Below are 18,221 nucleotides of genomic sequence, written 5' to 3'. Positions count from 1 at the left end.
ATACTGTTACTTCACATACTGAAGCTTGGTAAGTGTGGATGCTGTGCTATGAAAAGGAATATGTGTCAAGCTGCCAATCCCAGCTGTTGTGGTCTGTTTTCATAACTCATGATCAAAAACACCACATGAGAGAGCAGGATTGCTAATCATCTTTCCGTTTATATCCTTACTTTCGTATGTATATAGATATATGTGGCTTGTACTTAAAAGTCATCCAAACAGGAAAACAATTGTTAACGGCTTTACTCGATGCGTATACCTTTAAAAGATACATTTTAAATAATAGACCTACAGGGGAAAAATTGTAATTGGAATTTTCAAGCAATAAAACTGCTAGTAACTATTAATTCTAAGATGCTTTATTTACAATTGCTAGAATTCCCAGGATACAGAAAAACTTTTAGTATGTTTTAATTCATGGAAACACTAATCTGAATCTTTTTAACCCTACACAAAACTAAGCATAATTTTTTTCAGTAAATGAATGTCCACTGTTCAGATTATAAACACTGACGAAACAACTCTGAAACTCCCGACAAGCCGTGGGTGACTGGCTCGCCAAGTCTTCCTCAGTCCATCTTGCCTGCCTGCCTTAGAGAGGCTGTGTCTCCTGCCACCCCAGTCTCATCTGCGTACCATACCCTCTCTTCAAACATGTTACTCATGTTACCTGAAAATGTCCAGAGCTGGCTTAAAAAAGGGCAAAACTAGTATTGCCTTTGACAGCAATAATTTTGATGGAACTGATGAAATAACCTCCCTTTTCTCCTCTTCATAAAAAATGTAAATGTTTTTTCATCTAACAAGGTTTCATTGGAATCTGATCTCCCTGACAGTAACAGAACACAAATTTTCAGCTAGTTGTACCATCCCTTAATAAGAAACTAACCTTTAATGAAAACCCAGCTTTCTGAAATTAGGCCTTTTAATTTATAATTTTATAAAGGATAGAGTTCCTCCCTACCCCCCCCCCCAAGATTTATTTATTTTAACTGGAAAGGCAGATTCACAGAGAGGAGAGACAAACAAAAGATCTGTTGGTTCACTCCCCAAATGACTGCAGCCAGAGCTGAGTTGATCTGGAGCCAGGAGCTTCTTCCGGATTTCCCCAAAGGAGCTGGGTCCCAAGGCATTGGGGCCATCCTCCACTAACTTCCCGGGCCACAAGCAGGGATTTAGATAGGAAGTGGAACAGCCAGGATATGAACTGGCGCCCATACGAGATGCTGGCATGTGAAGGTACCAGTTGAGCCATCACACCAGCCCCAAAGCATAGTTTTTAGGTGTCTAAGGTAACCAGGAAAATCAATACTTTCATTGGCTTGAGGAAAGGAAATCAAGTTCAAGCTACTCCAAGTAATTTTTATGAGTAAATAATCAGTATGAGTTAACAACTAAAGGGGGAATTGTCTTTTTTTAAGACAATCAAGTTTTAAGAGCTAAGCCACTGCCTGTGGTGCTGGCATCCCACATGGGTGCTGCTGGTTCTTGTGCTGGCTGTTTGGTTTGCGGCCCAGCTACCCGGGAAGGCAGTGAAATGAGGTTCAAGTCCTTGTGCCACAGCATCCACGTTAGCAGACCAAAGAGCAGCTCCTGGCTTCCGAGAGGCTCAGCTCTGGCCATTGCAGCCAACTGGGGAGTGACTAGGTGACAGAAAACCTCCCTCTGTCTCTGTAAAATCTGCCTTTAAAATTAAAAATATATAGTTTTAGCAGGCATACCCGAATTTCAAATACAATAGCTTGCTTATAGATTTTACATTTCCTTGGGGGGAGGGGGAAATGTGAGATCCCACAAATAGCCAAGGCTGAAAACAGGAGTCAGAACAAAATCCAGGTCCTCCACATGGGCCATAGGAACCCAGTTAGTTATCATCGCTGCCTCCCGGGATGGACACCAGCAGGAAGTTGGAGCCAGGAAGCAAACCCAAGTACTCCAAGATGGAAAACAGTTATCTTAAGTGCTAGACAAAGATTATACACTGACTTATGATTTTTCATGCATTAAACAAGCTACTGGTCTTCAGTGGATTATTCAGTTTGAAATAGAGAAAAGTAACAGGAGTAAAACATGAAAGAAGAATATAATTACATATTGAGAATAAGTAACTAACATTTGTAGATAAAAATATCCTTAAGCCTTATGTATAAAGTATATTTAATAATCAAATTAATCTACATAATTTACCATAAATAACAAGTTGAAGCATACAAATAGTATGAAAATAAGACATTTTTTGCATCCCTTTAGTCTTTTCCAAATGTTTAATTTTGTAGAGAAAAATACAACCAAAGTGGGTAAGCAAAAAATAAACATATATACTATTTTTATCCATTTCAGTTTTAATACATTCCAAGAGAAGTGAAACTTTATGCATTGCAGTGATAATCACATTTCACTAAACAATAATGCAATGGGTTGGAATAGCCGCCAGCAACAATACCAGCTTTGGAAAAGTTTTTAAAATGTTTTCAAGTTTAAAAAAAGATAATGAGGAAAGTGTCCCTTTACTTTGTTCCTTATTTGAGTGTTCAGTTCAGAAAAAACTTGTAAAAATAACAAAAAAATGTTCTGAGAAGCTTTACTGTTTCCTTAGCAATGACTGATTGTTACTTGGATTTCTATGTTAGATGACAAAATTTCTCACTGTACAGAGTAACTTCTTCTAAAGCAGCAACAGGTATTCAAACAGAATTTTGCACATAATTTTTATGGTGCTTTGAGTCCATGTGGGATTCCCTTTAAAGAAAAAAGGTGACGCTACCTATTGCAGTAAAAGGTTTCAACAAAATAACTGGTTAGTTATGACAACTCTAATAAATGATGCAGTTTATTCTCTGCTGAAGTTTTCTATGGAAAGTTGTGGTTACAGCGGCTGACCACTACTATTAATTAAAGTCCAGATTTAGTAAAGTAACAATATGTCGAAGAAGAGTACTTCAAACTGCATCTCTACATCTTTGGTGGGCAGGCGGGAGGAGGGAGGAGAGATGTTTTACTTTGAATTATCTAGTTTATTTTAATAGAATACTTTAAAAATTCCCCAAAATGGAGTAAAAATAGAAAGGCATTTTAGTATTATTATTGTTATAATATTACTAGAATATAAATATGCAATAAACCGTACAAAAATAAGTATAAAAATGAAGGACTCACTAAGAGATCATCTCCATTTCCTAGTTTAATTATGGAGAGTAAAGTATTGCACTTTATTATTCAACACAAAATGATGTAGCCAACAGTAACATACAGGTACACAATTTAATATTTATTATATGCATTTTATGTACATCATTTTCAACAGCTGTATGTTTGCTATGTGGTACAATCTTAAAAACTGGATGATTCATACGCTGTAAAACAGAAACCTTACAAAACTCATCAAAACTTGCAAACTGATCAGAAAAGTTTTTTGGAAGACTAGAAAAAATACTTTATTGTCTTAATCATGCATTACACAAACAAAATCTTTAGTCACACCATAAAATTAAGCACATCTAAAAAAATAAAACAGGGAAAAACTAGTCTAAACAGATTTCTGTATCCTGATTCAACTATTTTTTGTACCCTATTTGTAATGCAAATAAAATTTTACTCCAAATATTTTTAAACAAGATCATTTTGTCTGGAATCATGGTGAACCAAGATACATATCTTGGGGAGAATCACCTTGGTTTGTAACTTAAGCTATAAAATACTCCATTTTTAGTCTATTTTAGACTATTCAAAGAGTTCCAAAATAGATATACAGGTTCCTTTAGCACATTAATAAAAGGATATAAAGACCAACAAAAAGTGAAATAAATAATAGGTCATTAGCAAGATGGATAATCCTTGATAAATAAACTTGTAAATACAGTAAGATGTACAAAATATCACATAGTGATAGGATGCCAAGATTAGTTTTTTTCTTTTAAAGAGTTCCTTTGGAGTATTAAACTCCACTGCTTCATATTAATACACTCAATAGTCCTTGGTTTATGAAGACATTTATATAATGTTGAAGGTAATTTAGCATCTTTATGGAAGGACTTAGCTGAGCTGTATCAGGCAAAAGGAGGAAAGTAAGTGGTTACAGGGCAGTGGGTCAGCGAGTTCTCTGAGGGTGTAGAATGCAGAAAACGTCGATACAATCTTGAGCACTGTAGTGACAGGCTAAATATATAAAAAGACTTATAAAAACTAGAATTTTATCCAAACATTTTGTGCAACTAATGCTAAAATATTTTAAGTTAAATTTTCTTTTTCCTTTTTTTCTTTTTTAAAGCAAAATAAGTTTAAAAGGGAATCTGTGGCATTCAACTGATAAACAGAGGATCACTAAGAGATGAGAAACAGCTACTCTTAGAGCTCACTTCCCCCAACAAGAGCACCACATTCCTAACCCTAAGGCAGCACACAATCCAAAAGAAAGTCTTTTTGTAAGATCAGACTCCACATTGGTTTAAAGACATCTTTGAAAACAAAACAAAACCAACACACACACACACACACACTCACACACACACACACACACACACACACACACACACACACAACAAAAACATATGCTCAGTTTATATCCAGTACAGGTTACAAATACTGGAGTCCTTTTTTCCTTTTGTCCCATGAAATATAGTAATTAGAGTTAAATTAACAAGCCAGACAGTAAAATGTGATTTCCACCAACTTATACCTGCCCCAGATAGCCGTCAGCAGGCGGATTGCATGTAGTGTCGAATCAGTAACCTTTTCCGATGGCAGTGATGCAGAGCCTTTTTCTGTCCAAGCAAATCTTTTGCTATGATGTCAGTTTTCACTGATTCACACAAATACTTTGGCAAGGGCATCAGCTCCTGCACTGGCAATATATGCTTTTGAGGGATGGAAAGCAACATCATAAATTGATTCATCCAATTTCTTCCTATGAGCTGTTATTTCTTGCACACAAGTCTTGCTGTCTAAATTCCATAATCTAATAGAACAGTCATGACCTGTAAAAGAAGAGTTCGTTACTAATAGTTCTTTTACAAAGCTTATGGGTCGGTAGTACAAGAAGTTCAGACTTACTTCCAGACATCAGATAGATTCCATTAGGGTCTACTGCTAGACTTGTAACAGCATCCAAATGAGCTACCATAGAATGGATCATTTTACCTAATACAACAGAGAAGAGATACTAACTTTAGAAATCAGAAGCTACAATACAGCATACTAACATTAAACAATTGCTACACCAATACTGTTTTTGCTGTAGTAAAACCTATACTTCAGGCCTGGCACCATGGCCTAGCGGCGAAAGTCCTCACCCTGAATGCGCTGGGATCCCATACGGGCGCCAGTTCTAATCCCTGCAGCTCCACTTCCCATCCAGCTCCCTGCTTGTGGCCTGGGAAAACAGTCAAGGACGGCCCAAAGCCTTGGGACCCTGCACCCGTGTGGAGGACTTGGGGGAAGTTCCTGGCTCCTGGATTGGCTCAGCTCTGGCCACTGCGGCCACTTGGGGAATGAGTCATCAGATGGAAGATCTTCCTCTGTCTCTCCTCCTCTCTGTGTATCTTTGTAATGAAAATAAATCTTAAAAAAAAAAAAAAACAGCCTATACTTCACTAAGCAAAACATAATCCCATCTATTAGTTCTGAAGTCCATTTCATTCAGTACTCCCATAAAAGAACTCAGAGTATGAAATGATAGATCTTCAGGACAGTAATCTCAAATATTAGAAGTTGAATCAAGTGTCCTTCAGTTTACCCTGAAATGGTTAATTATGACAAAGGATAATACATGATGGTAACTTTGTTTGCTTAATATTTTATATTAGAAACATATGGGACATATAAACAAGGTACTCCCACCTGCTAACTACTCCTTAAATGTCTAAAACAGCTGGGGTGAACTGAGGAGGAAGGGTCTAAACTCAGTCTGGGTATCCCTTTGTGATTGATAGGGACTCATAATAAATGTCTCCTGCTGCCTCCCTGGTGTGCATCAGCAGGAAGCAAAGAGGCAGGACTCAATGCAGGCATCCACAGCTGAGCCAAGCACCACTTCTGACGCGAGCTTTAATTCACTGACCTACTTTGATTTCTCTCCTGAGAATGATCCAGTGTGTCCTAATTTTAATACCTCTAACACCAAGCATGTCTTCTATCCAACACTCTATACTTTCCTTCAACAGTGATAATTTTCCAAGTTGAACTCTAGCACACCCTGCCTGTACCCAAACTCATTCTTGCATTGCTATCTTAGGTGAACCCAGAGTCTACCTTTATCCTCAGTCACAAAGTCACTACACAATGTGAATGACTGAAATCATTTGGGACGTACTCCACCTTAGGATGATATCAAGTTGTCATCTCCCATCCCTGAGGTACTGATGCAGCTGGGCTTGCTTGGGAGTGACCCTCTCCCCTGCTACCTCCCCTCCCACCATATACAGAAAGAAAAAAGAAATTCGAAATAACTGTCGCATCCACTTTCCTCTATTCCTCGATCCTTCCCACCCTGATCAGTGGTCTACATGGCAATGCACCCTTCTCAACTATGCCAACATCATAAAAAATAAATTTCTTCAAAAAAATTGTGAGTGACCCCTTAAAACTGTATAATCCCTTCAAGCAGCCCATTTATACAGACATATGAGGCAATACTGGACACTAAGTGGGATACTGGCTAATCGATATTGTGGATCTTTATGAAATGGAGAGGTAATAAAGATGCATGTAAACCATGGAAGCAAACCTCCTGAGTGTGAATGCTAATCTGGCAACTTTAAACAATTTTTATTTATTTGAAAAGCAAATATGAGTAAGAGAGGGGGTAGGGCCACACACACACAGCATGTGTATGTGACACACGATCAAAATGCCTTCCATCTGTGAGTTACTGCGCAAATGCTCAACAGTCATACTCGCACCAGGCAGGAGCCATGAACCTCTTCCTGCTCTCCCAAGTGGGTGGCAGAGAACCAACTACTTGAGCCACCATCTGCTGTCTCCCAGGGTGCATATTAGCAGGACGTTGGAGCACAGTGGAAGAGAGACTTTTCTCAGGCAATCCCATATATAATGTGGGTGTCTCAAAAAATGGTTTTTCCCATTGAGCCACAATGCCCACTTCCCACCCTGAAACTTTTATTTATTGTGAAACACTGCAAAAATCATGAAATTTCCTTAAGTCCTTTCCGCTGATGAGACAAACAAGAATAGTACTATAAACATAACTATTAGAAAAGAAAATGGGTTGCTATATGCAAGCCACAGACACTTATCTAACACAGAGTAAACAATACAGCACTCATCTGTAGTGTCACGAGGGCACAGGGCATCCTGTTTGGTCCTCCAAGCTTCAACAGCATATTCCATATTTTCCATATCAAGAATATGCCACATATTCAACAGATTTTGCTCAAAAAATGACACCAAAACTCAGGACCTTCTTCCTACAACTTGCTTAGATTCTAAAATCATGATATCTTTCTCTAGAATCATTCATCATCTAAGTTCAAGTACTATATAGATAACTCAAATCTGTGCCCCTACCAAAATTTGAAAGTTAATAGGCCCTGAAGGTCTCTCTGGAAGAAATAGAAAAAGAAATTAAAGTTTTTAAATCATTTCAAGTCAAAAGCTACCAAACAGCACAAAATGTGACTTGATTAACCCAAATTTTGCAAATCTTTGTTCAAGCTACCTTTTTTTTTTTTTTTCCAATTTATTTAAAGTCAGAGATATACAGAGAGGAGGGAGAGACAAACAAGATCTTCCGTCCGATGATTCACTCTCCAAGTGGCCGCAACAGCCAGAGCTGAGCAGATCCATAGCCAGGAGCCAGGAACTTCCTCTGGGTCTCCCACACGGGTGCGGGGTTCCAAGGCTTTGGGCTGTCTTCAATTGCTTTCCCAGGCCACAAGCAGGGAGCTGGATGGGAAGTGGAGCTGCCGGGATTAGAACCGGCGCCCATATGGGATCCCAGCGTGTTCAAGGTGAGACTTTAACCACCATGTCAAGGCGCCGGGCCCCAAAGAATCCCAATTTTCAAATAAGGATTTTGGGGGGAGGACACCTCTCTTGAAAATAATCTATAGCTTAATGTAACTCAATGTGTTAGAGAGAAGGAATGGAAGGCAGAAACGTAGAGGAAGAGCAGGAAATTAATAGGAGAGGAAGGGGGCAGAGATAAAGACCTGCTTTTTTGCTTCTAGTATAGCTTCTAAAATCCCGACTCTCCCCTTACAATTGTACATTTTCATTAATAAAATTAAGAAATCGTTTAGGAAGCACAGAGAATTGAGTCTAAGGTCTGGCGTGGTAGGCTCGTGGCTAAAGTCCTCGCCTTGCATGCACTGGGATCCCATATGGGCACTGGTCCTAATGCTGGCATCCCTACTTCCCATCCAGTTCCCCGCTTGTGGCCTGGGAAAGCAGCTGAGGATGACCCAAAACCTTGGAACCAGGCAACTACATAGGAGACCTGGAAGAAATTCCTGGTTCCTGGCTTCAGATCAGCTCAGCTCCAGCTGTTGTGACCACTTGGGGAGTGAATCACTGAATCTTCCTCTCTGTCTCTTCTCTCTTTTTATCTAACTTTCCAATAAAAACAAAATCAACCTTAAAAAAAAAAGCATTAAGTCTAGAAGTGAAGACAATGTATGTAGCACAGACAACTGTATCCCATACTGGAGGAAGAGTTCTGATTTCACACCTAATTCCAGCTTCCTACTACCGTGTACAGTCTCCATCATCCATATCAGAGACCGTTCCCTACTCCTGGCTTCATCCTAGCACAGACCTGGCTACTGTGGGCATTTGGGGAATAAACTAAATAGGTCTGTGTGTTTGTCTGCAGTTCTTAATTTCTCAAATAAATGATAGATTCTTACAGAAAAGCAACACTAAGGAAATTACCTGTAGGCTCCTACAGCACAAGAAGATACTCAGGCTTCATAAAAAGAGGCTCAAAGAATTAATCTGATAAGGTGTTAAATTGAGAACATCCACATGAATGTGAACCTTATTTCCTCTGCAATATGTAGACTGTGAATCTCCAATCTGTTCCCAATTTGCTCTAATAACTTACTACAAGGGCTCTGCCATGAAAGCGTTACCTGTTCAAAAGGATGTTACGTGACACTAAAGACTGAAACCGTCGCGTCCTGTATAACCTTCCCAAAGAAACCTACTGTCACTGGCTGATAATTTGTAGCATGAAATAATGCTAAATGTATTTTAACTTCTTATTTAGAACGTTTGAACACTCAGTTTTAATTTCTTCTCAAATCTCTCTATCATACCTTTCCTGAAAGTAAGCAGGCATATTGAGGCTACTGACGGGGGGAACAAGGCCCTTAACACACACTCTCTCTCTCTTAAATAAGAATTTGATTTGACTTCAATAAAATTACTAAAATTAGTAAGTTTTCTTACTAATTTTATTAAAGAAATGCAGGGAAGATAACAAACAACATTTACTATAACATCTGATCCACTGAGAATAGTTTTAAGAACATATCTGAAATGCCAAACACCAGAAAGACTACTTCTGCTGTATTTTACAATAGAGTATCAGTGAAAAATCTCAAATTAAAAAATTTATATTTAACTGACAAGAAGAAATCAACAAACTGCAACATATGTATAGTTAAAAACAAAACTCAATATATATCATAAGTGCACTGTTTTAAGTAAAGCAACAAGTTAAAATGTTTCTACTTGGCAATTTCAATGTCATAACTTCATATGTAAAATCCTTTAGATTAAATGTCTTTAATAAATTTTTAGAATCACCCGCATTTACAATACTATTAAAATGAAAAAAAGTAAACGTGCTTACCCGTTTTATTGTCAAAAAATTTGATGTGTCTGTCTTCATGAGCAGTTATTGTTACAGGAAGTGTGGGATGGCTTACTACCCTATTAATGTGATTAGTAGATTGTAAACCTGAAGAACAAAGGAAGAAAACAGGATTAAAACTCAAACCTTCAACTAGAAGATGGATAATCACCTTGTTAGGATAGTGATTATTTCTGTCTTATAAAAACTGACAGCCTATAAACAAATCATAAGCATTTACATTAAGGAAGAAAAAATTCATAAGTGCTATTTAGACATGAGCAAAAATTAACTCAATGTTATCCACAATAATATTAAAAAAAAAAGAGTGTGAAATGAATGGTCATCAAGGACGAGTCTCCGTTGTTTCAATCTGTTTATTCACTTATTTACATAAAAGATGGAGTAACAGAGAAATAGAGAAGCTTTCCACCCACAGAAACAGCCAGAACTGGGCTATTCAGTCCTCTCAATGTGGGGGGCAAGAAGAGAAGCACTTGGCCCATCCTCTGCTGCCTCCCCTGTGCATCAGCAAAAACCTGGACCAAAGCATGGAGTCCTGAGGGTTGCACATGGGATAAAGGCATACTCTGAGGAGTGGCTTAACTTCGTAGACACAACACTCACCACATAGATCAGCTTTTTTTCTTCCTTACTTGGAAAGCTCTCAAGTTTTAATTAAACGAGAAATTATATCTTGAAATTATATTTGCTTGTACAAAAGAACTTCACACTAAAACATGTAATATACGGGTAAGAGTGCGTGTGTGCTTGTGGGCACTAATGCTAAGTTGAGAAAAAGAGAATAAGATTGAGGAAGCATCCAGAAAGACACAGTGACCATAATTTGGGTCTGAGAGCTGACTCTGGAACTTTGTAAATATAAAATAATTTTTCAAAAATGTTTACTAAAATAATCAAGAGTAAAATTACACAAGATGACCTTAATTGTATATCTATTCTGTGGCATAATCACAAAAAAAAAAAAAAAAAAAAAAAAAAAAAAAAAAAAAAACCAAACGCTCCAAGTGACTTTAAACTGCAGCAATAAGATTGCATGTTGTTAGCAAAAACTAGCCTACTGACACTACTTTGTATCTGGGCTATCAGTAGTTCTGACATTGCTGAGAAAACTGACAGTGTGTACTGTTGTACAAGTCGATGAAACACCATTATGTTAATAATGATGACAGGAACCAAGATAAATGTGAACTCCAACTGGAAGTACTTCACGTAAAAAATGCCCATTCCTCTGTTCTGTCCGTTAAAAATGATTAAAAAAAAAACAACAAATTCAAAAACCATGACAATTATAAAGATCAACTCAATAATCCAGCACCCAGATGGTAGAAACGAACTGCTATTTCCCACTAAGAAAGCTGTATCAAAAAAACAAAAAAAAAATCTTCATTTCAGATCATAGTATAAATTTAGATCATTTAGTCATTTCAGAAAGCAAGAAAGCTATTAACAACTTTCAGGGTCATGTCAAAAGGACAAGCATCCACCTGACTGAAGTTGATAATATACCTAAGACAAGATTCTGTGTTTAAACAGTGTCTATAATGAATTGAAATACACCGTGAAATATTAAAACAACATCTAGAAAACTCACTATTCAACTAGAGAAGATGCCAGTGAAAGACATTACTTTGAACACTTGTAAAAAGAAAAAAAGTCAATCATCTAAATTATATCTTTCTTTTAAAATCACTAACTGTATGGTATTCTCAAATTATTGATGAGTTTTTCCTTGTTACAAAGGTATTCTAGCTATTAAATGAAGAAATTTACTGAAAAATGACTTTGAACAATTAATTAACTAATACATTTAGACAATGATCGAGAATGGAAATGTCACTAAAAAGAAATGCCAGACAACATTCACCTCATAAGAGTTCACCAACTACCTATGGAAGCAATCTTAAACAAAATACTTAAAACCTTAAGAACGGTGGGCCCGGCGCGGTGGCGCAAGTGGTTAAACGTCCTCGCCTTGCACGCCCGAGATCCCATATGGGCGCTGGTTCTAATCCCGGCAGCCCCGCTTCCCTTCCAGCTCCCTGCCTGTGGCCCGGGAAAGCAGTCGAGGACGGCCCAAAGCTTTGGGACCCTGCACCCGCGTGGGAGACCCACAAGAGGCTCCTGGCTTTGGATCGGCATAGTATCGGCCCGTTGCGCTCACTTGGGGAGTGAATCATCAGACGGAAGATCTTCCTCTCTGTCTCTCCTCTCTGTATATCCGCCTTTCCAATTAAAAAATAATAAAAATAAATCTTTAAAAAAAAAAAACCTTAAGAAGGGAGAAAAGCTTTAAGCCTGAATTTGAGTAAGTTTCTGTTTTGATGACCAATGGACCAAGAATCCTGTTGATACTTCAAAGGTGTCTGTATGATGGCTCACAGGCTAAACCTCTGCCTGCAAGCTCTGGCATCCCATATGGGCATCATTTTGTATCCCAGCTGCTCCACTTCTGATTCAGCTCCCTACTTATGACCTGGGAAAGAAGTAAAGGCTGGCTTGAGTTCTTGCGCCCAGAGCCTGTGTGGAAGACCTGGAAGAAGCTCCTGGCTCTGCAGTGATGTGAGGAGTGAATCAGAGGACAGAAGATTTTTCTGTCAATCCTCTTTCTCTCTTTAAATCTGCCTTTCAAATGAAAAGAAAGAAATCTTAAAAATAAAAAAAAAGTTCCTACAAAGCTATACCTAGCAAATTCTAGAAACTGGGAAACTTAGTAAACAAGGGAACTGCATTAACAACAGCAAAAAACAAAGAAAACAAGAGATGGAGAAGGAGCCCACTGGCACCCACCAACAAATCTCAATGCATAGATCCTACTGAATCTTTAATCATTTATTTTTAAAAATTTTTTCTGTTGTTTTATTTGAAAGGCTGAGTTACAGACATAACAAGGGAGGCAGGGGAGGCAGAGATTTTCTACATCATTGGTTCACACCCCGAACAGCTGTAAACAGTTCCCTGGAGCGGAGCCAATCTGAAGCCAGGAGCTTCTTCGGGGTCTCCCAAGTGGCTGTTCAGGGTCCCAAGATTTTGGGCCGTCCTCAACTGCTTTCCCAGGCCACAAGCAGGGAGCTGGATGGGAAGTGGAGCAGCTGTGACATAAACCAGTAGTCCTATGGGATGCCAGAAAATAGGTAAAGGCTTCGCCTACTATGCCACAGCGCTGGCTCTGCATCCTTATATAAGGAAAACTAAAACACGTATCACATACCATGCCTATAATGACCTATACTATTAAAGGTGGATGTTGAGTACAAATTGACTACATTACTTTTTCCCATTTTCACATCTGCCTCTAGAACAATTTTTACATCATTTCTTTGGATTCATCTTCCACATTGTTGTGCTCACATCCTTTCCTCCACATACCTACCAAACTCCTTGCCTTGCACACCCAGGATCACATAAAAGTGCCAGTTCTAATTCTGGCAGCCCCACTTCCCAGCCAGCTCCCTGCTTGTGGCCTGGAGAGCAGTAGAGGATGGCCCAAAGCCTTGGGACCCTGCACCCATGTGTGAGACCCAGAAGAGGTTCTTGGCTCCTGGTTTCAGATTGGAGCAGCTCTAGCCATTATGGCACTTGGGGTGCAAATCATCGGATGGAATCCTCTCTGTCTCTCCTTCTCTCTATATATTTGACTTTCCAATAAAATAAAATAAAATAAATCTAAACATAATTTGGAAAAACAGCAGAAATAGCCTAAGTAATGTAATGCAATGAATCTATTTATTTTCTGCCAAGATGCAGTAAACATACGAAAATTAGCAAAAAGAGAAACTCACAAAGACTTACCAGATTCTACCTGTGATGACAGCATCACCAGTGACTGTGATGTTTCCAAGTCATAAATTACCGCACTACCAGTGTTGAAAGAGGTCACCATATGCGCTGGATCACAGCCGATAAAGTCAACTGAAGTAGGGATTCCATGCTCTGAAAGGAGACCAAATAATAATTTAGAATTGTCTGATTTTCTAGTTGGTAAAATGTCCTCGAATGTTAATAATGAAAAAGAAAGCAACTATAGCAGATGATAAGGTAAAAAGCAACTAATCTTTGATTATATGTGAAGTTTTTATTTGTAACACTAACATTTTAGGAAAAATACTAACTACTGAGCTCAACGTAAGGGCAATACAAATCTGCAACTGTTTGTTCTCCTATGCATTTTCTTCCAAGGGAAAAAAAAATCCTAGGCAAGATGTTTGGCCCACTTGTCCTTCGTATCTTTCACTGTAAAATCACACATAAGGGCCCAGCACGATAGTGTAGTGGTTAAGGTCCTCGCCTTGCATGCACTGGGATATCATATGAGTACCAGTTCTAATCCTGGCACCCCTACTTCCCATCCAGCTCCCTGCTTGTGGCCTGGGAAAGCAGTCGAGGACGGCCCAAAGCCTTGGGACCCTGAACCTGCATGGGAGACCTGGAAGAGCTCCTGGCTCCTGGTTACAGATTGGCTCAGCTGTGGTCATTGCGGTCACTTGAGGAGTGAACCATCAGATAGAAGATCTTCCTCTCTGTCTTTCCTCCTCTCTGTATATCCGCCTTTCCAATAAAAATAAATAAATCTTTTTAAAAAAAGATTAAAAAAATCACACATGAGCATTCTCACATCATTATCTTCAGAAAATGCTCACGTGTCAGGACTCGTTCTATACCCTGACAAGTCAAATTGTTGGATCCATGAAAATGAAAGGATTCTGGAATTCACTGATGCACTAGTATGTTACAGGACTAAGGAACAATTTTTCTCTTTAAGCACACAGAATTCAACTAGTTAGATCAACACAGAATTAGAAGAAATCTGAAGCTATACATTATCTGAATGATGAAAAAACAAATCTCTAAATTTTTAAAGTGAGAAATTAGGAGTCACTAATATATCTGTTTTCATGATTATGCCTAGAGTCCCAGGCAGCACACCCAGTGCCATGGTACACATGTGTTATAGGCATGCTTGGACTGCGAGACCTTTAGGATTTTATTTCCTATAGTTCCTATGTGTAGATGTATTTTTTTCAACCTGCTAGAGACAGCTTTATTTTTTAAAAGGAACATAACCTAAAAAAACGTAAAAGCAGTAAATTATTAGTAAAAAGCACTTCAAACGCCTAGTGGGATAGCCTAGCCGCTCAAGTCCTCACCTTTTAAGCACCAGGATCCCATATGGGCACTAGTTTGTGTCCCAGCAGCTCCACTTCCCACCCAGCTCCCTGCTTGTGCCCTGGGAAGGCAGACAAGGACAGTCTAAAGCCTTGGGACCCTGCACCCATGTGGGAGACCCAGGGGAGGTTCCTGGTTCCTGACTTCAGAATGGCCCAGTTCTGGCTGTTATGACTGCTTCGGGAGTGAATCACTGGGAAGAGGATCTTCCTCTCTGTTTCTCCTTCTCTCTGTATATCTGACTTTTCGATAAAAAATAAAATAAATCTTAAAAAAAAAAGCACTTCAAATAATAAATAGCTAGGAATAGTAAAAATAAAAAATAAATAATTTTTCAATTTATTTTCCAAACTTAAAAACGAATCAACTTTTCTTTTTTCTCATAGATGCAAAATTTGCTTACCCTTGTCTCCATTATAAGTGCAAATACAAGGCATTTTTTCGTGTGGATTCCATAATCTAACAGTGCCATCTGCTGAGCAAGACAGTAACTGATTTTTTATGCCACTATAAGCAAGACCCCAGACGGCATCTGAATGTGCAACTAACGTGCCAGCTAGGACATTTGGCTCTGGGAAGAAACCACAAAGAAACAACAAAAATTGTTATAAGAAGTAACAAGGAAATGTTTGGGTATATAAAGATAACTTATCACATAATTTAAACCCTAAGATGAAACCAAATATACATCGAGGCTCCCTCTAAGTAGTGGATTTATAGCTCATTATTATCTCTTCCCCTCTGTTGTGATGGCGTCTTCCATTTATCATGTTTTCAAGGATCATCTATTTTGTAGCATGCTATCTGTACTCAATCTTTTGTTATCAAATATTAACTCACTGTTTAGACATTATCAAATTTGTCCATTCATCAAAAGACAGACATATGAACACTATCTGAACATCACTGACCACCATCCGCCTGACAATTCTGCTTTTCTGATAAACTCCTGGCTTCCATCAGTATTTATCTCCACAATCCTCCATTCCCAACTTTATTTCCTCACAAAAGACATGCATCACAATTCACTGAGAAAAGACAAGGCACTTTCTTCTATCTTCCTCTCACTTAACCTGTCATCTACTCTGCTTGCTTCTAGACAGCCTTCCAGAGCCTTCTAACAAAGCCGAACTCCACCAAGTGCACTGAAGACATCAACTTATTTGCTTTTATCTAATTTAACAAAATTTCCTCCTTGGAATCACCACCATGGGGGAAAAAGGGACATGGAGCTTGAGAATCTTTCAACCCAAATTAGGAATCTTCATGAGCATTACCCTAATAGCTTCCTGTTAAATGGCAGGAAAACATGTTAAGTAAATTTGCTTTTTATTTTCATCTCCAATGTATGCTTAAAATAACCATAATTTAGTTTCTGTAGCATTACTGCAAAGTAACCCTTGTTAAAATCACTAGTAGCGATATCTAAAATAAAGTTTTTCTTTGATTATATAAGAATGTGTTAGCCTTAAATATTGCTTTGCAATCAAATCATCTGATTTAGAAGATATGAGGAGGTCCCTCTTGTCTACCCCAGCATCCAAACCTTGTCCAGCCAAGATCAGAGTAGCCTATTGATTATTTATAAGAAAACTTTCAATCATCATATTATTGGACCTCCCAGTAACACTCAAAAACACATACTGCTTCTTCCTTCCTCCAAATGGCATGTTCTTTGTGTATGCCTCACAGTGACACTCTCCAGGATTTGGCCCTACTTGTTAAGGCCACACCTTGGTTTCCTTTGTTGGCTCTCACACTCTAGCAATCCTACTAATGTCACAGTTTTCTTATCTGATAGCAAACTCTGTATTATTCATTTACATAGTTACACATAGGATCTTTACAGAAGATATATTTTTACCTCCTAACCAGTTTTCTTTGAGCTTCAGTTCTGTATATTATCTATTTAATACTGCCACTGCTTAATATATCTAAAATAAGAACTCATGGACTTAATGTCAACACACTAATCTCTCTCCATTTCCACAAACACTATCACACACTCAGTTGCTCATGTCAGAAACCAGGCACTGGTGATAGAAATGTTCTAAAATTAGATAGTGGTGACGTTTGTACAGCCCTGTGAACACAGTAAGAACTACTGAGCTATGCACTCTGAATTTTATGGTGTGTGATTTATAAGAATGTTGTTAAGCAAGAATCATTCATAGATTCCTTTACCTGCTCAGTATAATTTAACAACAAAACTTGTATATTCTACATTATTTGCCCACTATATCTTAAATCACTTTTAACTGCTCTAGCACCGTTACCGTACTCCCAGTGATGTCACCTGGTTCACTGGACTGTGGTAGAAGCAGCCTGTAAGTTGGTAATTCCTGTTTCCATTCTTGTCCCTTACTTTTCCTCACAAGAATCACAAAGATCCAGTTAAGCCTTGCATTTTTTTCAGGTCACTTTCTGGTTTAATTTTGGTTAAATCTGATTTAAGTTTACTGATTAAAAATTCTCTTTTATCTATGAGATTTTGCTTGCTACTATTTTAATTATTCTCTAAATCATTCATATATTTATTTGAAAGGCAGACATCAGACATCAAGCAAAGGCTCTCATCATCGGCTCACTCTGTAAACAGTGTGATGACTAGGGCTGATTCTAAGCCAAATCCAGAGTCAGGTACTCAATTCGGGTATCTTCAATGAGTGGTAGGAACCCAACTACTTACACAATCACTGCTGCCTCCTAGAGTTTTATTTATTTATCTATTGATTTATTATTTGATGATACAGTTCCATAGACTCTGATATTTTCCCTTCCCCCTCCTTAAATCCCTCCTCCAACTGATTCCACTATATAATTACGATAGTAAAGTCCTTGATAAACAGTCCTAAGTCCATAATTCTGCTATTTAAGTGTCTCCTGACATTGCAGGCATGGACAACAGCAAAGAGTCCAGCCTCCTACTGTCAAGATGTATTTAACAGTTTCACTGGGAGGCCATCTTTGATTTGGAAGTAGAGATTTAAACTGCATTGTATCTTCACATCTCAATATGCTAGTCTCTATTACACAGTTAGTAGTATGTATCCCTTTAAATGAAAAGCCATAAAACAAAATCAACAACAGGAAGGAAAAAAACAGAAAGCTGACAACATTAAGTTAAATAATGAATGATTAATTTGTCACTGATGAAATGAAAAAGAAAATAAAAATCCTCTTTGAAACAAACTGTCATTGTGTGACCCGAGTCAGCAAGAAA

At 38.2% G+C, this 18,221-nt stretch overlaps 1 protein-coding gene across 3 annotated transcripts in view; it reads right to left on the bottom strand.

Moving 5' to 3' along the window:
- Window positions 1-2,474: 2,474 nt before the first annotated feature.
- STRN3 (striatin 3) overlaps window positions 2,475-18,221 on the bottom strand; it is an 83,275-nt gene continuing 67,528 nt past the window's right edge. For all 3 annotated transcript variants that reach the window (XM_040970244.1, XM_040970243.1, XM_040970245.1), the window contains 5 exons: window positions 15,402-15,569; window positions 13,625-13,765; window positions 9,812-9,919; window positions 5,050-5,136; window positions 2,475-4,973 (listed from right to left, as the gene is read on the bottom strand). In XM_040970244.1, coding sequence (XP_040826178.1) covers window positions 4,804-4,973; window positions 5,050-5,136; window positions 9,812-9,919; window positions 13,625-13,765; window positions 15,402-15,569 — 674 coding nt within the window. In that variant the 3' untranslated portion in view covers window positions 2,475-4,803. The remainder of the gene's footprint in view (window positions 4,974-5,049; window positions 5,137-9,811; window positions 9,920-13,624; window positions 13,766-15,401; window positions 15,570-18,221) is intronic.

This window comes from Ochotona curzoniae, unplaced genomic scaffold (genome assembly GCF_017591425.1).
Source record: "Ochotona curzoniae isolate NIBS_2020 unplaced genomic scaffold, NIBS_Ocur_1.0 scaffold_4701, whole genome shotgun sequence".
NCBI lineage: Eukaryota > Metazoa > Chordata > Mammalia > Lagomorpha > Ochotonidae > Ochotona > Ochotona curzoniae.
This window is presented reverse-complemented; position numbering and strand designations above follow the sequence as displayed.